The 24,695-nt window shown below is 45.0% G+C and overlaps 1 protein-coding gene across 2 annotated transcripts in view; it reads left to right on the forward strand.

Annotated features, from left to right (window-relative positions):
- Positions 1–9,521: 9,521 nt before the first annotated feature.
- Positions 9,522–24,695, forward strand: part of PDE1B (phosphodiesterase 1B) — a 532,158-nt gene continuing 516,984 nt past the window's right edge. For both annotated transcript variants that reach the window (XM_063952207.1, XM_063952206.1), the window contains exon 1: positions 9,522–9,799. In XM_063952207.1, coding sequence (XP_063808277.1) covers positions 9,742–9,799 — 58 coding nt within the window. In that variant the 5' untranslated portion in view covers positions 9,522–9,741. The remainder of the gene's footprint in view (positions 9,800–24,695) is intronic.

Raw genomic sequence — 24,695 nt, forward strand, 5'->3', positions numbered from 1 at the left:
GACTCAGGACTATATGACTGTGACAGCCCACTGGGTAGATGTATTGCCTCCCGCTGCAAGAACAGCAGCGGCGGCACCAGTAGCAGCATCTCGCAAATGCCAACTCGTTCCTAGGCAGGCTACGCTTTGTATCACCGCTTTCCAGAATACGCACACAGCTGAAAACCTCTTACGGCAACTGAGGAAGATCATCGCAGAATGGCTTACCCCAAATGGACTCTCCTGGGGATTTGTGGCATCGGACAACGCCAGCAATATTGTGCGTGCATTACATCTGGGCAAATTCCAGCACGTCCCATGTTTTGCACATACCTTGAATTTGGTGGTGCAGAATTATTTAAAAAACGACAGGGGCGTGCAAGAGATGCTGTCGGTGGCCAGAAGAATTGCGGGCCACTTTCGGCGTACAGGCACCGCGTACAGAAGACTGGAGCACCACCAAAAACACCTGAACCTGCCCTGCCATCATCTGAAGCAAGAGGTGGTAACGAGGTGGAATTCAACCCTCTATATGCTTCAGAGGATGGAGGAGCAGCAAAAGGCCATTCAAGCCTATACATCTGCCCACGATATAGGCAAAGGAGGTGGAATGCACCGGTCTCAAGCGCAGTGGAGAATGATTTCAACGTTGTGCAAGGTTCTGCAACCTTTTGAACTTGCCACACGTGAAGTCAGTTCAGACACTGCCAGCCTGAGTCAGGTCATTCCCCTCATCAGGCTTTTGCAGAAGAAGCTGGAGGCATTGAAGGAGGAGCTAAAACAGAGCGATTCCGCTAGGCATGTGGGACTTGTGGATGGAGCCCTTCATTCGCTTAACCAGGATTCACGGGTGGTCAATCTGTTGAAATCAGAGCACTACATTTTGGCCACCGTGCTCGATCCTAGATTTAAAAGCTACGTTGGATCTCTCTTTCCAGCAGACACAAGTCTGCAGAGGTTCAAAGAACTGCTGGTGAGAAAATTGTCAAGTCAAGCGGAACGCGACCCGTCAACATCTCCTCCTTCACATTCTCCCGCAACTGGGGGTGCGAGGAAAAGGCTACGAATTCCGAGCCCACCCGCTGGCGGTGATGCAGGGCAGTCTGGAGCGACTGCTGATGCTGACATCTGGTCCAGACTGAAGGACCTGCCAACGATTACTGACATGTCGTCTACTGTCACTGCATATGATTCTCTCACCATTGAAAGAATGGTGGAGGATTATATGAGTGACCGCATCCAAGTAGGCTCGTCAGACAGTCCGTACGTATACTGGCAGGAAAAAGAGGCAATTTGGAGGCCCTTGCAGAAACTGGCTTTATTCTACCTAAGTTGCCCTCCCTCCAGTGTGTACTCCGAAAGAGTGTTTAGTGCCGCCGCTCACCTTGTCAGCAATCGGCGTACGAGGTTACTTCCAGAAAATGTGGAGAAGATGATGTTCATTAAAATGAATTATAATCAATTCCTCCATGGAGACATTCACCAGCAGCAATTGCCTCCAGAAAGTACACGGGGACCTGAGATGGTGGATTCCAGTGGGGACGAATTAATAATCTGTGAGGAGGGGGATGTACACAGTGAAAGGGGTGATTAATCGGACGATGATGATGAGGTGGACATCTTGCCTCTGTAGAGCCAGTTTGTGCAAGGAGAGATTGATTGCTTCTTTTTTGGTGGGGGCCCAAACCAACCAGTCATTTCAGTCACAGTCGTGTGGCAGACCCTGTCGCTGAAATGATGGGTTCGTTAAAGTGTGCATGTCCTGTTTATACAACATAAGGGTGGGTGGGAGGGCCCAAGGACAATTCCATCTTGCACCTCTTTTTTCTTTCATTTTTCTTTGCGTCATGTGCTGTTTGGGGAGTATTTTTTGAAGGGCCATCCTGCGTGACACTGCAGTGCCACTCCTAGATGGGCCAGGTGTTTGTGTCGGCCACTAGGGTCGCTTAGCTTAGTCATACAGCTACCTTATTGCGCCTCTTTTTTTCTTTGCATCATGTGCTGTTTGGGGAGTATTTTTTTGAAGGGCCATCCTGCGTGACACTGCAGCGCCACTCCTAGATGGGCCAGGTGTTTGTGTCGGCCACTAGGGTCGCTTAGCTTAGTCACACAGCTACCTCATTGCGCCTCTTTTTTTCTTTGCGTCATGTGCTGTTTGGGGAGTATTTTTTTGAAGGGCCATCCTGCGTGACACTGCAGTGCCACTCCTAGATGGGCCAGGTGTTTGTGTCGGCCACTAGGGTCGCTTAGCTTAGTCACACAGCTACCTCATTGCGCCTCTTTTTTTCTTTGCGTCATGTGCTGTTTGGGGAGTATTTTTTTGAAGGGCCATCCTGCGTGACACTGCAGTGCCACTCCTAGATGGGCCAGGTGTTTGTGTCGGCCTCTAGGGTCGCTTAGCTTAGTCACACAGCTACCTCATTGCGCCTCTTTTTTTCTTTGCATCATGTGCTGTTTGGGGAGTATTTTTTTGAAGGGCCATCCTGCGTGACACTGCAGTGCCACTCCTAGATGGGCCAGGTGTTTGTGTCGGCTACTAGGGTCGCTTAGCTTAGTCACACAGCTACCTCATTGCGCCTCTTTTTTTCTTTGCGTCATGTGCTGTTTGGGGAGTATTTTTTTGAAGGGCCATCCTGCGTGACACTGCAGTGCCACTCCTAGATGGGCCAGGTGTTTGTGTCGGCCACTAGGGTCGCTTAGCTTAGTCACACAGCTACCTCATTGCGCCTCTTTTTTTCTTTGCGTCATGTGCTGTTTGGGGAGTATTTTTTTGAAGGGCCATCCTGTCTGACACTGCAGTGCCACTCCTAGATGGGCCAGGTGTTTGTGTCGGCCACTTGGGTCGCTGAGCTTAGTCACACAGCTACCTCATTGCACCTCTTTTTTTCTTTGCGTCATGTGCTGTTTTGGGGAGTATTTTTTTGAAGGGCCATCCTGCCTGACACTGCAGTGCCACTCCGAGATGGGCCAGGTGTTTGTGTCGGCCACTTGTGTCGCTTAGCTTAGCCATCCAGCGACCTCGGTGCAAATTTTAGGACTAAAAATAATATTGTGAGGTGTGAGGTGTTCAGAATAGACTGGAAATGAGTGGAAATTATGGTTATTGAGGTTAATAATACTATGGGATCAAAATGACCCCCAAATTCTATGATTTAAGCTGTTTTTTAGGGTTTTTTGAAAAAAACACCCGAATCCAAAACACACCCGAATCCGACAAAAAAAATTCGGTGAGGTTTTGCCAAAACGCGTTCGAACCCAAAACACGGCCGCGGAACCGAACTCAAAACCAAAACACAAAACCCGAAAAATTTCCGGTGCACATCACTAAAAATGGGGACTATTGCCTGCCGTACTGTGTAAAATGGGGACTCTTGCCTGCCGTACTGTGTAAAATGGGGACACATCCCTGCTGCAATATGTAAAATGGGGACATGTGCCTGCCGCAATGTGTAAAATGGGGACACATGCCTGCCGCAATGTGTAAAATGGGGACACGTGCCTGCCGCGATGTGTAAAATGGGGACATGTGCCTGCCGCAATTTGTAAAATGGGGATACGTGCCTGCAATACTGTGTAAAATGGGGACACTTGCCTGTCGCAATGTGTAAAATGGCGACACGTGCCTGCCGCAATGTGTAAAATGGGCACACGTGCCTGCCGTATTGTGTAAAATGGGGACTATTGCCTGCCGTACTGTGTAAAATGGGGACTCTTGCCTGCCGTACTGTGTAAAATGGGTACACTTGCCTGCAATACTGTGAAAAATGGGGACACGTCCCTGCTGCAATGTGTAAAATGGGGACACGTGCCTGCCGCGATGTGTAAAATGGGGACACGTGCCTGCCGTAATGTGTAAAATGGGGACTCTTGCGTGCCATAATGTGTAAAATGGGGACTCTTGCGTGCCGTAATGTGTAAAATGGGGTCACGTGCCTGCCGTAATGTGTAAAATGGGGACACGTGCCTGCCGTAATGTGTAAAATGGGGACACTTGCCTGCTGCAATGTGTAAAATGGGGACTCTTGCCTGCCGTACTGTGTAAAATGGGGACATTTTTTTTCCTGACGTGGGCGTGATGATGAGATCAGATGAGGCCACGCCCATTTTAATGAGACCACGCCCATTTTAATGAGGCCACACACCCTTGATGGGAGCGCGCGCGACTATGGCGCGTGCATGCTTTTTCTTTTTATATCTATGGGGGGCGCAACTTTTTTATGTCAATGAGGGGGGGGCGCTTTTTTCTCTCTCTCCCCCCCCCCCCTCCCTTCCTCTCCCCCAACTTGACACTTGCCTGCCGTACTGTATAAAATTAGGACTCTTGCCTGCAATACTGTGTAAAATGGGGAAACGTGCCTGCCGCAATGTGTAAAATGGGGACTATTGCCTGCCGTACTGTGTAAAATGGGGACACTTGCCTGCAATACTGTGTAAAATGGGGACACTTGCCTGCCGCAATGTATAAAATGGGGACACGTGCCTGCCGCAATGTGTAAAATGGGCACAAGTGCCTGCCGCAATGTGTAAAATGGGGACACATGCCTGCCGCAATGTGTAAAATGGGGACACGTGCCTGCCGCGATGTGTAAAATGGAGACATGTGCCTGCCGCAATTTGTAAAATGGGGACACGTGCCTGCAATACTGTGTAAAATGGGGACACTTGCCTGCCACAATGTGTAAAATGGGGACACGTGCCTGCCGCAATGTGTAAAATGGGCACACGTGCCTGCCGTATTGTGTAAAATGGGGACTATTGCCTGCCGTACTGTGTAAAATGGGGACTCTTGCCTGCCGTACTGTGTAAAATGGGTACACTTGCCTGCAATACTGTGTAAAATGGGGACACGTCCCTGCTGCAATGTGTAAAATCGGGACACGTGCCTGCCGCGATGTGTAAAATGGGGACACGTGCCTGCCGCAATGTGTAAAATGGGGACATGTGCCTGCCGTAATGTGTAAAATGGGGACTCTTGCGTGCCGTAATGTGTAAAATGGGGTCACGTGCCTGCCGTAATGTGTAAAATGGGGACACGTGCCTGCCTTAATGTGTAAAATGGGGACACTTGCCTGCTGCAATGTGTAAAATGGGGACTCTTGCCTGCCGTACTGTGTAAAATGGGGACTTTTTTTTTCCTGAGGTGGGCGTGATGATGAGATCAGATGAGGCCACACCCATTTTAATGAGACCACACCCATTTTAATGAGGCCACACACCCTTGATGGGAGCGCGCGCGACTATGGCGCGCGCATGCTTTTTCTTTTTATATCTTTGGGGGGGGGCAAATTTTTTTTTTTTATGTCAATGGGGGGAAGGCGCATTTTTAAATCTTGCACTGGGAGCCAAATTGGCTAGAAACAGCCATGTATATACAATACAATCTAAGACAATATAACAGAATAATGGCTACAGTCAATGGTACATACGTGAGTATATTCGCGTGCGCTTCCCATTCCGGTCCTCCATAATCTAATAGATAACATTGTCAGTCTTGTGCCAGACCAGGCTGCAGCAGGCTTTATTTATACAATTCTTCCAAAAGCAATACAATGGATACTGTAATCCCTTTGTCCATTGGACACAGGAATGCACTTTTACAGTACAGGAGAGGTCATAGGTCGATTTGAATTGGTGGGCGATGTCTGTTCTAACTGCTCTTGTGGGTGGTCTCCTCTGGATTCCCGCCGCATACATAATGTACAGTAAATGCAGTTTATATCTATATTCTGCTTCTGCACATAACTATCCGCAGGAACATGTGATCTTCCTCAAACCAACACCAGAATGTTACCCTTAAAATACCCTACAGCTAGATACCAAACACCACCTTATAACCTTAGTCTGTCCCCTCCTATTCTGTAAAGGTGAATCCCCTTGTTCTGAAACCATTTAAACTGCTGTTACTTTCTGATGTGGTGCAGGGGGACTATGTGTACATTGTGCACTATTTGGATTAAATATGTAATGTGTTTTGATAGCTCTCCATGCGTTCACAAACTCTAACGTAAATACCCATACCACGCACTGATGCGCACGACCGCGGGAGCGACCATACGCAAATTGCGAATATGTGCACGCACAGCAGAACAAGTACACACGCGGAGGCCATCTGTGTGTAGTTCGTACGTGATGTGTGTACTGCAATATTTTTCGACATTGACAACTCTCACCTTTTACATTGATTCAGCAAGTCAGTCAGTTCTGCCAGCCAGTCACTATTGTTAGCACCGGTGTCCCAACGCGCCACATTACAGGGAAGTAGATGCACTAAATAAACTACAGCTCCCAGAAGCCCTTAGCGCCTGCTGGAAGCTGTAGTTTATTGAGTGCATCTTCTTCCCTGTAATGCGGCGCGTTTGTACACCGGCGCTAACAATAGTGACTGGCTGCTTGGCTGCTGTGCGAGTCTTCGGGAGAGCCACTGCCAAAGGGAGCTTAGCTGCTTTCAGGAGGAGAAGCAGGAGAAGCATTACCACCCCTCCCCCACTCGCAGTACCTCCGGGCACCATCCGCGGCATCCCCACACACCCCTCTCCACCAAAGTTCTAGATTAAGGTCAGGACCTTGACTTGGCCATTCCAAAACTTTAAATATATTCTCTTTAACCATTCTTTGGTCATTGTGTTGCTACTTGACCCACATTTTCTTGAGATGCAGCTCATGGACAAAGGAGAAGGGAACTGTTTATCCAGGCCCAGCTTGTTGGAGGAGCCTAGGTCCGCTGTTGCCACCACTTATCTGAAGCATTAACAGCCTCTCTCAACAGTCCAGCTGCAGGGTACTAGGCTGCAGTAAGGATGCTGCAACAGGTTCTGCCTGTGCGGGTGTGGAGGGTAGTGACCTCCTGGATTTGCCCCTGGCTGAGGGGTTCAGACTTCTTCTCCTCGTTGTAATGAGGACATGACCACACCTCTCATGATTAAGCCACGGTTTCTTTAATACAATCTTTTATTGAAGCATTTCATGAAACAGATCAGTGAACACATCCTGGACAGAGAAGGGGGGAGCAAATAAACCAGCAATATATAAAGATCATGTGGTAAGTTATGTTAATTAAGAATGCATCAGTTAAAGAACCACGCCCCCAAATTTTACTGAGGCCCGGTAGAGCTCGCTACAGCACAGACAGTACAGAGAGAAGTAACATATAGCATTACAACTCTTAACACAGCAGCTGATTCAAAGGGTGCAATAGAAATATTCTGTGTTAGCTGAAACCTGTACCTAATAATGATGGTGCAGATAACATCTAGGTTGACTGAAGAAAGGAAAACAATGAAGGAGTGGAATCTGATGGCAGAGCTGTCCTTTGCGATACAAGGACTTCTAGGTCTATGACCCAGGAGTCCTTTTGCGCTTACTTCTGATGACGTGCGCCATATGATGATATGTCTCACTGGGAGAGATCCAGTTGGTAGCCTACACAGTGACATGATTAAGTGGGGGAATGATATGCTTTGCTGAACAGATGGAGTTTCAGCACACGCTTGATGTAATGCTTGCTGGGGGATAGTCTGATAGAATGAGGGAGATCTTTCCAATGGTAGGGGGAAGCAGGGGAGAAATCTTAGATTCCTGAATGAGATGTAACCAGAGGGGAGGAAAGGTGGTGGTCATTTGTAGACCGGAGAGGGTGGGAGGGAGTGTGTATGAAGAGGAAGTTGTAGATGTAGGGAGCAGAGAAGTTGGAGAGGGCCTTGTACTTGATGGTATGGAGTTTGAAGATGATTCTGTAGGTGAAAGGGAACCAGTGAAGGGATTGGCAGAGAGTGGAGGCAGATGTGGAGCAGTGGGAGAGGAAGGTTAATCTAGCTACAGTGTTGAGTACAGAATAAAGAGTAGCAAAGGAGCAGGGGATGCCAGTGAGAAGACTGTTGCAGTAGTTAAGGTGGGAGATGATCAGTGAGTAGACAATGGTTTTGGTGGCATCCCGGAAGAGGAAGGGCCTGATGTGAGCTGGAACCAACAAGAACCGGCAAGAGATTGAATGTGGGGGGCAAAAGAGGGGGAAGAGTCAAGAATGACACCCAGGTAGCGGAGTTGGGGAACAGAGTAGATAGTGTTGTCTATAGAGGGGTTGGGAGGGGAGGAGATCCTAGATGGAGGGAAGACAATGAGACAACTGGACACTCAAGAAAAGATAGAAGGGGAGAGGTAAGAAGAGGAAAGGTAGAGGTCAGTGTTGGTGGCATAGAGTTGATACTGCAGGCTAAAGGAACTGCTGAGTTCACCCAGGGAGGAGGCATAGGGAGAAAAGAGCAGAGGGCAAAGTACAGAACCCAGGGGGAAGCCCATGGGAAGGATGGATAGTTGGGGGTGGGGGAGTGAACCAGAGGTAGAAAAAGAAAAGAAGCTGTTGAAGAGGTAGTAGATGAACCAAGAAAGGATGGTGTCAGAGAGGCCAATGTACTGTTAAAACAAAGCCTCTTTTTATTATCATGTTTACAAAATGTAAAGTGTGTTGGAATATGCTGATGCTATATAACATGTTAGTAGATAAATAAATAAATAAACTTTTCAGTTCGTTGCACAACTAAAAAAAACTTTATTTGAATTTGCACCTAAAATTTAGCAGAAGTCCTCTAAAGAAGATTTCCTTTACTGCCTATATTCCATGGGCCCCTTGCTTGGGCAAGGAAACAAGTCTTGTGACCTTTTTAATTACAAAGCTAGGAGAACCTGTTTACTGTGGGATCAGGGATGACCATCTGTAGGAAAAACCATTGATGATTGACCCACCGTTGGCCATCCCTACCACTTAATTTCTCTCAATGGTTTGATACATCTTTCAATAAAAGTTTACAGAGCTTGATGGCAGAAGCTAAAACCATCTTAAGATAGTGTTAGCCCACTCTTACCTATTGGAAGCTGGGTCCAAAGTATTAGGAGGGTATCATTTGGTTCCTTCCCCCCTCCTCTCCCGTCTCCCTGAGCCCACTAAAGTAACACAGCTGGAATGAATGTACTGGTTTGGGGGATCGAAAGGACAGCTGCTTACCAGAATGATAAACTGACCTAACAGCCAGTCCCGAAATCACTGTAACGGTGATAAAGATTGATAGTTCTCGTGGCATTTATCACTGTGTTTTGATAAATAGGCCCCCTGGGTGAGCACTTGATCTACAAATGTGCTATTACTTGCTTAATAGGCCAAATCCAAGTAAATGCCTTATACTTTCCTGCATGTGTTTTACAGTATTGGTATACAGTGAGTATATAAACTGAACATTGGCAGGAACTGAATAATATGCTATATAGTAGCGTATGCTTAATAAGTGGGTATGCTCTCATCAAAATAACTTACAGTGTGTGGCTGTTTGATATATTGGCCAATGTATTGCTGGACAATATCTCATATTTTAATGCAGATCTGTATTACAAATGTCTATTTCTCAGCTTTGCCCCTTTCTCCCCTGTTATCGCCTATTGTCTGTGAGTGACTCCCTCCTCTCATCTCCCCGATCTGCTCCCCCTCCTCTCACTCTCTCCCCCCCCCCCCCCCCCCCCCCCCCCACCTCTCTCCGCCGATGCTCACTGCTCCCCGCTGCAGACAGAGACAGTGCCCGGCCGGATGAGCAGGTCACACGGCGACAAGGCAGCAGCAGCACCGGGGTAGGAGGCAGCGTTCAGGCTGGGGCTACCGAACAGCAGACGGGCTCCTCCAGGTCACCAGGGAGCGCGGTGGTCATCGCTGTCTGACAGCGCAATCAGTATCTTCCCCCGGGACTTTCCTTAAGTGTGAGTGGAGGCGACGGTGCGACTATGTCCCAGCCAGCGGCAAGGCGGCTGCAGCGCGGAGCTCCCCTGATGCTCCATCCAGGTACCGGACCTGTTACACTGCGCACTCACATCTGTATGCACCGGCATGTGTCTGCTGCTGCTGGGAAGGTGGAATTATTAATTACACTGCATCTGGCGTTATGCATGGGCCACCTATACCTACAGCATGCAGCACTCATACACTAGATGATTTGATAATGTGCAAAAATAGTTAAGGTTTTTCTTTTTATTATAAATCCCTATGCAGCATGGAAAGTTGTGTATTAAGGTACAGTGTACTGTATATTTGAACAGTACTTCCTATAATGTGTGTAATGATTCTGGGAGCATAAACTTGTAGATCTTATGTTCCAAACTGTAATCAATGATATTTTAGTCTCCCACCAGGGAGAACAACAGGATATGGAGGAATAAAGTTTCCTATATAAACAATGCTGGGTGTCAGTAACAACATTGATACCCCACACTAATGTGTAACATCTACATTTTCTATTATTATTATTATTATTATTATTATTATTATTATTATTATTATTATGCCATAAATGTAATTTTCAAGCTCAAACAATGTGTAAAATGCTGTCAATATGGGTAGTGTTATGAATGATACCATAATGATAGTAAACATGGAAGTGTCCGCACTATCTGGAGCTAGCAATGTGTTAGACACAATGCAAACAAGCACGACGCCAACCTGTTTCTGTATGGGATTCCAGCTTCTTCATAAGACACACTGAGTATTTCTGGCACTCTTCAAATATAGCGCTTTCTGCATTCATAAACAGCCATAGGTGAAACTGCTGACTCCTAAAACACAAGACATCTCATCATACATAGAAAAAGAAATGTCATGTAAAACTAATCAGTCTGTGATCGTGACCCTAGGTACACTTGAAAACAAATTCTTTGATGCTGTGACTCCATTGCAGAATTCTTTCTATATGTAAAACATTTGTTATGAAGCCATAGTTTATAAAATAGGAAAGTACAGACTTGCTGTATTTCTAAATTTAGATCCAGAAAGGAAAACAGTTTACAAGACTGATTTAATGGGGAAAAACATTTCTGCTGTGTGTCAGGAATGTCTGTTGACCTAATAGACATTTACACAACTAAAGCAAAGTTAAATACATTAAACACAGACTTTGTTTAAGTTAAATAATGTAGCAAACATCAATGTGACAAATTGCTTGTGCCACTAGGGCAGAGTGGACATTACTGTATCACGCTGAATGCCGTGGTTTAACTCTCCTTAGATTTAAGATGAGTACACACTGAACGATATGTCGTCCCATCCAGCGGATCGGACTGCCATATCACTCACATCGGCGCATATCGGGCAGTGTGTATGCCCAATATGTGGATGCCTGCGGTCGCTAGTGGCATCAGAACGAATGCCCTTTGCTCAAGTGTGTACCCAGCTTTACAGATCATTAGTAATATCAGTGCACATGTGTCATTTGAATGAATATTCCAGTTAGTGTTGTATGTTCTACAGTTCACTCATTTAAAAATACATTGCTTTTTTTTTATGCAGTGTATATGGTATAAGTATTATTTATTATAGCTGGTATGCTAAGAGTATCAAGATGCTGAGGATTACCAGTTTATGGTATTGCCCCAAATGCTGAATTCAATGCTGAACGTGCAACCAGTCCAGGCATACAGTATGCTGGATAAATGGGAAGTACCTGCAGTCACTATGCTGTTTCTCCAAATGAAACACTAGTGTTGCAATGTAGACAGGCAATGCAATCTCTTTGCTGTTGGCACCAACCTAAACCAACTGTCAGTGCTTATTAATTGATGAATGCTTCGGGTTTTGAATTCGCCATAGGTATACAGCACTGCGCTTGTAAACATGTTGGCTGCCCTAGAATCTGCAGCAAGCACGCTTACCAATGAAGTCATCATGTATTGTTATTCACAGCTGAACCTCCCTATCCGCAGCAACCAAGGATTAAACTTCTCTCAAAACTATTTACAGAGCCGATAAGAAGATATGTTGCCTGTATTTCTTTTACATAAATAAGTAAAGCATGGGTTGTAAGACTAGGGCATATCTTATAATATCCCAGAAGCATATGCTTAGTTAGCAACCTCCAATACATACCATAGATATGGGATCAACAAAATAATGAAAAATTTAAGAGCCAGTCATTCAAATCATGGAAGCCACAGGATCTTTGTTAGATCTACTGAAGGCAAGATATGCATCTGTTCACATCAATAGAAATTACTCAGAAAATGTAGGCAGGAGCAGTCATTTTTCAGGCGTATTAGCTACAAGGCTCCTGGGATTTGTCCAGCTCTGCTCTATCTTTCTCTCTGCCTGTATAAAGAAACCATGTAACATCATTGTGCAAGTCCAAAAAAATCAGATTCAAATTCTAGTGAGAGTAGATTGCCTTGTAATATTATTCAGGGTACTCATGAGGGGGTAGATCAAGTCCAACCAGTTATTTAAAGCTGTTAATTGATTTTTAGTTACAACAAAACATTGATTTTGATTCTGCTGGAGTTTCAGATATGCAAACTAAATGATTAGCAACATTCTGCATATCTTGTAGATTTTACTGTCACCACTACAGTCTTGTCTCTCTCATTCTCTCTCTCCCTCCCTCTCTATCACTCTCTCTCGCTGTTGCTCTCTCACTCTCTGTCTCTCTCTCATCCCTTGGTCACACAGCGATATCTAGTAGAACCATTCAAATAACAAACAGGTGGGAAAAACAAAGTAATAAGGGAACCTTTAGGCAGTGATATAACATCATAATCTTGTATTAATATCCCCACTGTAAAATTGGGACTGGAGACAGCTTAATTTCTAAAATATCATCAGGTCATGAAAAGTTTTAGTCGAATATCACATAAAAAAATACATAGAAAACATAACATATTCTTATGCACACTATTTAATGTTAAAGAACAGATATCAAATGATAGGATTACTGCGTTGAGTAATACCTAGTCACAATAACTGTAATATTTATACATGCCTCACTCCTCCTCAGTAGGGTAAGGGAGTTGTTTCACTGACAGAACAGACATACAGGTAGAGATGCCCACATTTTTTCAAATTGAATCTCGAACTGGATACGTTGATGATTCTCTAAACTTCGAAATTGACAATAAATTCTTCAACTTTAGATAGACCAAAAATTTTGGACTAAAGTCAAGCGTAACGAACAGGTTTGACCATGCTCAGGCTAGTTCAAATATTTTTGAGTTCATTTGAGCCTAATTTGGCAATGTTGCATAGATTTGTCAGTGGTTTTACATACAAATGGTGAGCTCAAAGTAGCAATAGTCAGTATTTAAAAAAAAAATAAAGAAATGTATTTGATGTAACCTTGAAAATTAGAACAGACGACATTTATAGTTTATTTTAATGTCTTCTAGCTGTAAATTATTCTTTGAGTCACAAAATCAAATTGAAGTATTGCTGTTTGAGGGCAGGGTAGCAGTGACAGCTTAACTAGTGCAGAAAATCCAGAGTGTACCACAAATGATTTGATGCCCGCATGCCAGCCAAATTTAATTGAGTTTCAAACCATTAAAATAAATCAAGTATTTTATCACAATTGAAGTGACATGTTTTTAACGTTCCTTTGCAGAAATACAGTGAGCCTCATGCATGAAGCATACTCTGTGCACACTGCAGAACACATTGGTTTCACACTATGTGCCTTTATAGACTGCCCATCTGATAACCTAATCTCCAAGTCACATCCACAACCTTGAAGAACACATACTGTAGGTGTGTGGAGAGGCAGAAACATTTAAAGAGGTGCACTTGTGCAAAACAGTAAACAACATATCAAGTCCAAACTTCCACCTCTGTAAAACCAGCCAATGAATTTAACTTTTCCGCTTTTCTCTTACATACTTCCTTAATATTGTTTCATTATGATCATTATGCAAGTGAGATCTCATTATTGTATTGTTCTACAAAACTGTGTGCAGCTATTTTGTACTTTGCAGTGAACTTTCTGTGTGACTTATCTTATTTAGGCGTACTTGCACAAATCGGTTATTGTTGATTCTGCACCTCAACTGCTGTGCGTGTGGTAGGTTAGCTCCAATGGTTTTATTAGTTGAATCATATACAGGAATAGGACCAGTAAATTCCGAGCCACTAAAATTACCACTTCCCCCTGATCATTGGGAATATTAAAGAGTGACATATCTCTACTATTGACTTATTGATTGACTATATGATAAAAACAATTGCAGATGCACACTCTATAATACTAAGCACTGTAATTGTAATAAACTGTAATCTGACAAAGGGCAAAATGGATGTTCTTAGCATAATTTTTGCCCAAAAATATGGGTCTACCAACCAAGGTCCAGGTGACCTCATCTGGTGGGTCTCTAACACTAAGGTTCAAGTCCAGGGCATAAAACCCCCCAAGTCAGCACAGGGCAACCGCCCCAAGGCACCACACTAGCGAGAGATTAAAGTGTTAATAAGTATTAATAAGTAAGAAGCATTAAAGGTGTCATAGTGTTACATGGGTGAGAGATAGTAGTATGTTAAAAAGTTTTACAGAGGTAGTAAAATAATTAGGTGCTAACAAAGTGCTACAGTATATGTATCTATATTGTGCATGTGTACACTTGAAGGCGTAGACTCCTTCAACTTGGATTAGCACCCCACCCACATACCCAAGGGCGTTTTTAATCAGCATTGATCTCTAACATTTACAGACTGCATATTGGGAAAGGCACTATGATGGTAAGTCCTAAATAAATGTATCCAATCTTTCAGATTCGGGTATGAGTTCGAGATGTGGGGCCCACTGGATTTGTGTGGTCTAGCTGCTTTAGGGCATCACATTGCAATACTTAATTCAACACTTTTTTTTAGCACCTAATTATTTGACTACCTAAATACTAATACTAATTAATACTAATTATTACCCTTCACCCATGTACCACTATGTTGACTTGGGGGAAGTGGGGGTCTTGTGCCCTGGAATTAAACCTTAGTGTTAGGGACCCATCAGATTATTTCACCTGGTCGTTGGGCAAAAATTATTTTTTGGTTAAAAATTAGCCTTAGAGCCTCCATTTTGCTCTGTGTTACATTACAGAGTTTATTAGAATTTTTCTGCAAAATTAGCAGTGCTTAGTATTCTAGAGTGTGCATCTGCAATTGTTTTCTACTGTATGGAGCTAAAAGTCTCAGCATGATAGCACCTCTAATTATGTTTGGAATTAGCATGTGCAGATATTTTAAATCACTACAGTCTCAGCTTTTTGACGTAAAATGGAATTTATCACTAGGGGGATGCGTGTGGTACAGACCGCACTGGGTGACAGAAACTGGTAGTGGACGCTGTAGTTGTCGCTTGCTCAATGTTCCTATCAAAAGTTGGGAGGTATGGAATGGTGGTATGACCTTTTGGGTCTTGAATTTTGCACTCATTCAGTGCTATCAACCTTTTCCTCTTGTCCTGTACTTTTAACGGAGACTGTTAAGTGAAACTGTTTAGTGCCTTACTGTTACGCTTCCAGGCCCACTCCAAGCAATGTAATCAAACTCTTGCTCATGCATACGGTAAATAAAATTGGCATATATGTAATAGAGCAACCCCTGTGTACCCTCACCCTTATGAATAATCTACGCTTATAGAAGGTTGGACTGTGATGTAACATTTACTGTTTTGCTAGTGATCTCTTCAGATTTTTCCGCTTCTCCGCGCCCCAGCACTGGGTGATGGTGTGAATGTTAAAGAGCACTGTGTAAATTATCCAGGATCATCAGTGCATAAACTGGTTTGCAAATTGCATCAAGTACTCTTTTGTAAACAATCGCTAAAGCCTGCTTTGGCAGGGTGGAAATATCTCACATTTAAAGAAAGGGTTAACCTACCGTGGTTCAGGAAACCACACCCTTTCAACAATAAAGATGGGATAAGGTATATAAACCTGCTTGTGTGGGTCAGTCATGGGGAGAGATAGGAGGTTGTGCACTTTTATCAACCCTCTAAGTACTGGATGCTGCATAACCTGACTTCCCATATTTCTGTGTTCTTTTGAAGCTATATTATTGTGTTCCTGAGTTTTCTGTTTATACTCTTGTATAAGAAGATACTACAGTGGCTGTACTGTACCTTTCTGATGGAATAAAAGCCTATTTGTTTTAAAGTATTCAAGTCTCCAGTGGTTGCCTGAATCTACTGCTACAAATTGGTGTTCGAAGTGGGATCAGGTGGTTCCTGTTCCAATGGTCCTAAACAAACTGCCACAGAAGCTATCATGCAACAATTTTTGGACTTTTTGCAGAAATAACAACAGTTTTTTTCAGGAAGATAGATTTGCCCTCTGTAAGAAAATTGATCAGGGGAGAATTGCTACTGAAGTAGTGGCAACAGCTTCAATACTTCCCAAAATACAGGTATGCACGTGCCGGGGTGCTACTGTTCAAATGTTCAAACCTGGATCAAAGATTCCCAGGAGGAATATGTGGCCCTCTCCAAGGAGGATGCAAAGGTTTATTTACAAGTGAAGGCTGCCATCTCAGACTGCTTTGCTCTCTATCCGGAGGCTTACTGTCGGATGTTTAGGTCTGTCTATACTATACAACCATGCTGTCAGACCTTGAGTCCAACCTCACAGTTAAGCAGCTGCAACTTGAACAGCAAACCTCTGCCCAGTTCTTAGGGCTAGTGTTTTTGGACCAGTTCACTGGATTGCTTCCTGCCAATATTGCATGGTGGATCCGAGTGCATCAAGCTGAGAATTTAGAGTCTGTTGTCCGCCTAGTGGAAAATGCTTTGCTGACAAGTGAAAGCATGGAGGACTTCTCTTGCTTAACCAGCCCAGAGTCTCCCTAACGGTCTCCGCAGTAAAACTCCCCTTGTGCACTAGTTGTCACCAGGCCTAGATTTGGACAGACTCAAGTTCCCTCACCAGAAGGCATCCCAGTGAAAATCCAGATCCGTGGCTCCGCATTTCTCTTTATGTCAAGAGGCTTTTCATTCTGGAAGTTATTCTACAGGGAAATGTGATGGCCACGCTCTTCCCAGAAGTCAGTGATCCGGTGTATGATAGTTTCTTGATACATCCACCTGAGGTATGTTTATCAGTATTGCAAGGTTGTGCAGATGAAAGGGCACTTTACGACCACTTAAACTTGACTAGTCCCACCTCTGATACAGGCATGTGTACAAGTGGGAAACAAACTAGTCAAAGATTTGGTGCACTCTGGCTTTGCTACTGCCCTGATACAGAGGAACTTGTTTTCCGCAGAGTGGGTTTTACCCCATGAACTGGTATACATTGTGCATGGGAATGTTCGGGCCTATCCTGTCACTGTGGTACAGTACCTTTGACAATCAGGGTAAAGACTGCCAAATTATGCGTGGGTCTGTGTCTATGGATACCAGTCCAGCGTTAATAGGTTGTGACTGGTCTTACTTTTAAGCTCTTGTCTTGCTTGAGGAACAGGTGCCTTGCCAGGTGTCTGAAGTTTCCCTTTGAGAGCCATTTGTCTTCTCCCCGGATGTGTTTCTGTATCAGGTAAAGTCCCCTAAACCCAAGAGACAAGAGAGGAGGGGTCACATAGACTGGCTTCCTCATGACATTCTGGTTGGACAAAAGCTGGCTCCATGTAACCCTACTGCTTGTGTTGTGCATATAAATGATGATGTTCCTGTCCATGCTAATGAGCCTATGAATAATGATTTATCTCACCATTATAAGGTGCCCATGAATACTTATTTTCCTAACCATGATACTGTGTTAATGTGGATATCCCTAGCAATGTTACTGTGCCTTCTAATGCTGATCTGTCTAACCATGATAATGGATCTATTGATGGCGAGATGCTTAGGAATTCTAATGTGTCTAAAAGCCATGTGGGTGTCCATGGTCAGACTATTACCTGCGAAAGCTGGAGTAGTGATGATAGTGTTGATAGTGTTGACTGAGGTGCAGATAAGTGATCAAAGAAGAGGTGTTAACACTTCCCCTTGCACCTCAGGCTGATTAATTAAAGAAATATCCAATGGGATGACTCTGCTCTAAAAAGGGGCTTTAAAAATGTTCTTTCAGTAGATGGTGTCGTGTTGCCCCATATAACTGAATTAATTAATTATGTCACTGTTTTGTGCAGTTCCAAAGAGATTTTGTATCCCCTAAACATAAACAAGCACAAACCAACGGGGAAGGTGGTATGACACTAAGTGGTGCCAGCACCCTTTACAAATCAGGTTGTGTTTTTAGCTTATTCAGTTCCCTGGGGTGGCCGTTTATGCCATGATAAGATGGTGGAAAGGAAAACCACCTGATTCTTTTAGCCCAGTATATACTGAGATTGCTTACTTTTGTACCGTCTGCTCAGAGAGACAATGGTGAAATTGCTATCTACTTTTCTATCGATTCCCCTTCCAATTGTAGAGGTCCCCTTTAAGAATATAGGGGTTGATTTAGTTGGCCTGAGTTAACCACCAGGGGCAGTGGTGCAGCAAAGGCCCTATAGGCTTTCAATGAGGAAATGAGAGCAGGTAATCAATGAGAGGCATCACCGCCTGGGACACCTGCATGTAAATGTGGACTTTTTATCCCGAACATGGCTGGGGAGTCAGGAATTCGCAAAGGGCAATTCAAAATCAACCTTTAATAGATATATGGCAGAGTGGAAATCTCTCACATTTAAAAAAGGGCTCACTTTTTGTTGGTCAGGAAATGACACCCTTTCATCAGTCAAGAGAAGCTAAGGTACAGTATATAAACCTGCATGTGTTGGTCATTCATTGGGAGAGATAGGATAGTGTGCACCTTTAGCAACCCTCTGTACTGAATGTTGCATACCCTGACTTACCATACTGCTGTGTTCTCGTGAAGCTACGTTGCTATGTTCCTGAGTTTGCTGTTTGTACTACTGTGTAAGAAGTTATTGTACTGGCTGGTTAATTCTGCTTGGATACAAGCCTATTTGTTTTGCAGTACTTCTGTCTCCAGTGGTTGCCTGAATCCACCCGCTATACCGGTATATGCATTTGATATAATAAACTTGCAGGTTAAAAATGGTAAATAGACAATCGAGGTATAAAATCAAAATCAGTTGAACATTTGTATCAGATTAAACATATAATGGCCTATTTATCATTCAATATTTGCGGCATATCCCCCCTCAAATATTAAGGCTAACCATAATGTATCTTCTATATCTGCTGCAGTTCCTCCACTTTCGACAGCAGCCCTCATAGGTTCGTGATGGGGTTAGCTGCTGTAGCCTATGGACTGCATTCTGCAGAAATTACTGGGAGAGGGTTCCAGCAGTGGGCGCAGAACATATGGTCAGCAACCCGGGTATGCGCTGTGGCCCTGCGGGTCCCGATATGAAGTGGAATGATCACATTAGTGATCACTTCTCACACATCACAGGGACAGGCTCCTTTCGGAGCCCCTATTCCTGCATGTGGTTTTTAATTAATCGAATACGCGTATAATGGCAGTATGAAATATAATTATTGTGTCTAAAAGCTGATATATATGCCCCCTAATGTGATATGTAACAGAACGGCTTCTTTCTATTGAACCTAATACTGTTACCTTTGGGTTTTTCATAGAACGCTACAGTGACTTAAGGGTCAACTTAAGAAAGGCTTTTTATTAGCATTTTAGCAGGAGAAAACGAAATTATAGAGAAATACACGGTCGAGTCATATTACTATGACTACCTCTTACATTTCACGTTGGCACCGCGTAGCCTATGTACTACTCCACGTATCTTGCGCTGGCTTGGTTGGTATATAAGGTGTGTGATAGGCAGTCTGCACACATTTCACTCCTTGCTGTCATGGGTAAAAGGGGCGATTTATATGAGTTGCAAATAAAGGGATGAGTATCGGCTTTCGGGCCAAGGGTGGCAGTATACATGAAACAGCGCAGTTTGAGAACTATTCGCATGCTGCTGTGGTGAAGGTGTATCGTGACTGGACAAATGGCGCCATTGCCAATAACTGACGTGGAAACTGCGGAGCACCACATTCCATTGATGTGAGAGGTGCATGTCGACTACGTAGGTGGGTGAGGTCCGACCGACACACTACAGTGGAGCAAGTCACTCTAAAAATGAACTTGGGGCTACCAGACGTGTGTCTCACACGACAGTTCGGCCCGTTTAGTTGCTGTCCGTACTGCACATGGTGGTTATTCTGGCTATTAGCTGGTGGTAATGTGACTCGACTGTATTGTTTCCCTATATTTATAATAGAGAAAAGTGCAGAGAAATTACCGATTTCTCTGCCTTTTTTTTTTTTTTTTTGTGTGCAGCCCCCATAGGTTTCAATGGGGGCTGCACACAAATGCTGTTTATATAGCTAAGAGAAGTGCTCCTTCTCTCAAAACCAAAATATCTCTGGCTGGCGGTATGCCTCCTGGCAGTGGAGAAAAGCAGGGCAGAGGCATCTCTCTTTCTGCTTTCTCTGTTCAGGACCTGTTCTGCGCATGTTCCAGGTACAGATGACCCGTGCTAATGCACTTGGTACAGACTTAGGGGGTAATTCAGATCTGATCGTAGATGTGCTAAATTTAGATCAGTTTCTCAGACATGCTGGGGTTGCCCAGCACAGGGCTAGTCCGCCCCGCATGTGTGGCTCTGCCCCCCTGCATGGGTGCAAAAGCATCGCACAGCGGCGATGCTTTTGCACCTGGCGAGTAGCTCCCTACCTGCGCAACCTAGCTGCGCTGGCAGGCGACTACCCGCTGTGTACAGGGTTGCAGCGGCTGCGTTTGACATCATGCTGTGGCCCGGCCCCGCAATGGTCCGGACACGCCTGCGTTGTCCGGACCACGCCCCGCCAACGGCGTTTTAACGCCGTTGGCATGTCCATTCCCGCCTCGCGACCACCTCTGCCTGTCAATCAGGCAGAGGCGATCGCAGCCCTGAGATGCTTTTGGGGCTGTGCAATACCGTGCAACTAATATTCTAATTCTGCAGGAGGTGTCTGTAGGAAAAAGACACTTCCTACCAGCATCTGCTATCCGAATACTCTGTTCGAAGATGCAGTATCGGATCACCATTGTGACCATTGGTAGCAATGGTTGCAAGCACTTGGCCATTGTGTAGGCCAAAGCTTACTCAGACAGGCTGTGGGAATCCCTCTGCCTGGACTCTGCACGCCTACAGTCCTGGTCGCCGCTCCTCAAACGCTGAGGTGTAACTGCAGGAGTTCACGCAGGACTCGTACTGCACATGCACAGAAGCAACAGCGATGGCAATGTATCGTGATGCAACAGGAGTTATCTATTACAGCATACGCCTCCAGCTGCAGTATTGATCTGACCAGCATCCAGAGCCGGAATTGGGGTTAGGCCGCCTCTAGGCACAATGATATTGCCCCCCCCCCCCAAGCACAATGATATCAAACATCCAACCCCCCCCCCCATCATTCCTCCCGACCCGCCTGTCCGTCCGCCCTCCATCTGCTGCTGCAGTGGGGGGCGGGGACTGCTGTTCCGCTGTTCTGATGTGGGTGGGGGGAACTGTCTTGCCACTCCTCTAATATTGGGGAGGAAATGCCATGCTGCTCCACTGATATGGTGGAGGGGGGGGGAGGGTGCTGTGCCTCTTCACTGATGGGGAAGGGGCAGGGCCGGTTGTAGATCTTGTAGCCCAGGGCAAACATTTTCTTTGGTGCCCCCCCCTTCCCCACTGAAAACAGGGACAGTATGCCCCAAAGGTCCTCTGTCATCAACCCAGGGCACCCTGCAAGTGTCCCGAGGCACCCCACACTGCGTTATGTAGAGCCTCTTATACACATTACAGCAGGTAGAGCACCTTATACACACTACGCCAGGTAGAGCCCCTTATACACATTGCACCAGGTGAGAAAGAGTGTAGGTGTGTGTGTGTGTGTGTGTGTGTGTGTGTGTGTGTGTGTGTGTGTGTGTCACTCACCACCATCCGGCCCGGCTCCTGTCCCTCGGCTCCCGGCTCTTCCTACAACAAGTGAGTAGCTGCAGGGGGTTGCGGCCAGCGAGAAGCAGGTGGACGGGGGGAGGGATACGAGCAGCGGGAGGCTGGCGGGGGGGATGCGGGCAGTGGAAATATCGCTGGCGGGGTGACTACCCGCCCTGCTAGCCCCGCCATACTTAGAAACGCCACGCGCAGGGGGAAGAACTGCTGTGCTGCTCATCTGGTTTGAGGTGGGGGGGGGGGGGGACTGCTGTGCCACCCATAGGCACGTGCCTCATGTAGACAAAAGAAAGAAATAAACTGATATTTCAAGGACCGGCGCTAGAATGGCCTCTATTCACAAAGCTGCTGTGTGAAACACAAGGATAGTCAATCCCGTAATTTATTAACAACAGAATGACTGTTGTCATATAAAATCAGTTAAAAAAGTTTAGACATATATTACAATGATATGTACAGCAGCAAAAAAGTGAATTAAAAAGCATGAAACAATGGCATGATGGGTCCTGACTGTATATTGTAGTTCCATTTTAAGAAGCCCACTACTTAAGCTGGAACTGCAATACACAGTCAGGACCCATCATCCAAAACTCGTGATTGGACTCACATTTAAGGTCGTATTCAAGGATCAGGACACACCAGACAACTTACATTATAATATTGACGTGGATTCCTCATATACTAAGGGGTGACTATTTCATGCCATTGTTTCATGCTTTTTAATGCACGTTTTTTGCCACTATACATGTCATATAAAATCAGTTAAAAAAGTTTAGACATATATTAAAATTATATGTATAGCAGCAAAAAACATAGGAATAAGTTGACATCTATGGCATATATGGAGGATTCACTCCATTTGTGGGTTTGCAGTAACAGGATAATCCCTCTACTAAACGACATAGCTAGGTACAACTAATGATTTCAGAACTGATATTCTGGGTTGCGGTGTAAGCCTTGGGCACTATACACATGGGTGTTGAAAACAAAGCATTCATAGCAAACCTAATAGTGTATTTTTTCTTTAAATAAATACTTGTAACATGTCTTAACAGAACATTCAAAGCGTGTCCTCTTGAGAGCTTCCATAGAAGTCCATTATAGAGTACAAAGCTTTAGTTCTCATCAGTGCTGAAGGCAATGCTGAAATTGGTGCTAAGCAAAATCAACGTTTGTTAGAAAGTGAGTGTGTATTCTGCCAATCACTAGGATTGTATTTTCAACTACAGGGGGGTACTCACGGGAGAGATGTGTGCTGAGCGATCTTAACACAGACCGCTAAGCACACATCTCTCTCCCCGCTCAGCACAGCGCGATGTGCTGAGCGAGGGGAAAAGCCGACGGGGGGGCCGCTCACTTCACACAACGGTGAAGTGAGCGACCCGCTAGATTGAGCCTGCATGCAGGCTCAATCTAGCATCGGCGATAGCGATGCGCGGGGCCGCGCATCGCTATCGCTGGAGGGCATACACACGGCAGATCCGTGCTTAAAATCTAAGCAATCTAGCAAGATTGCTTAGATTTTAAGCACGGATCTCTCCGTGTGTACCCCAACAGTGTTAAAGGGCATACCATCATACACACTAAAGGGGGGTACACACGGAGAGATCCGTGCTTAAAATCTAAGCAATCTTGCTAGATTGCTTAGATTTTAAGCACGGATCTGCCGTGTGTATGCCCTCCAGCGATAGCGATGCGCGGCCCCGCACATCGCTATCGCCGATGCTAGATTGAGCCTGCATGCAGGCTCAATCTAGCGAGTCACTCACTTCACCGTTGTGTGAAGTGAGCGCCCCCCCGTCGGCTTTCCCCCTCGCTCAGCACATCGCGCTGTGCTGAGCGGGGTGAGAGATGTGTGCTTAGCGGTCTGTGTTAAGATCGCTCAGCACACACCTCTCCCGTGAGTACCCCCCTTAACAGGCCCACATGTGATCTGCCTGATCCAATTCACCCACCTACGCGTGAGGCTAAATTTAAAACAGACCTCAGTGTTTGGGCCAAGTGACAGGATCGGCAGGTACCGTATGTTGACAGCACTAAGCTGTGACTAGTATACATAGGTTTTCTGTGTAGTGGTTGTTGTCACCTTTAAAGAGTTTGGGATGTATCCCTCTGGCTGATTGTATGATGTAATGCTACTGGGTGGAAAATAGTAAAGCAGCAATGGTTCCTGGCCAGAGAAGGTGTCATCATCAACAACATTAGTTATGTAAGGATAGTTCAATCCCTTTACATACAATTGTGTTACTATATTTGCCAAAATTTGTTATATTTTGTCAGTTTGTAAAGGAGTTGTAAATTGTAAATGAACAGGTACAGTACTTTGTGTTGCTGTACTGCCATTTCTAATTTGTCACTACTTTGTTCACTTATATCTAAGGAGGCAGATTTCTTCAGTCACTGTGTAAATGTTATTCCCATGACCCATGTACATACTGTTACTTATAACCTAAATATTGTGTGCCTGATATCGGTATGCATCGTTCCACTAGCATGTCAGGCACAAGTATACTTTTACAGCAGAATGAAAAGTATATAACATGGCCTGCTCCTAAATGTGTGAACATGTGTTTGCATGGTGTTGCTTAGCAACCTACGGGAAGTCACATTGATAGCTGCGATTTGGGGACAAATATATATATATATATATATATATACTGTACAGTATATGTATGTAGAGTGTATATATATATATATATATATTTATATATATCTCAGAGAGAGAGAGCGGGAGAGAGAGGGTTGCCACCTTTAATCCAGGACACCTATGATTTGCACAGGTTATATGCATACCTTCCTACTTTCTGGCAGCTCTCTCCGGGAGAGAGCTGCCAGCACGGCTCAGTGGAGGGGCTGGGCTGGACAATGATGCGTGGAGGAGGCGGAACGGGGCGTGGTGGAGGAGGGCAGAGGTGGAACGAGGGCGGGGTTATAGTGTCACATTGTCTAAATCACGCCCCCCGCTCTGCAATGCCGCTATAACCGGCATTTTACAGCAGGG

The sequence above is a fragment of the Pseudophryne corroboree genome, chromosome 2 (assembly GCF_028390025.1).
Source record: "Pseudophryne corroboree isolate aPseCor3 chromosome 2, aPseCor3.hap2, whole genome shotgun sequence".
NCBI lineage: Eukaryota > Metazoa > Chordata > Amphibia > Anura > Myobatrachidae > Pseudophryne > Pseudophryne corroboree.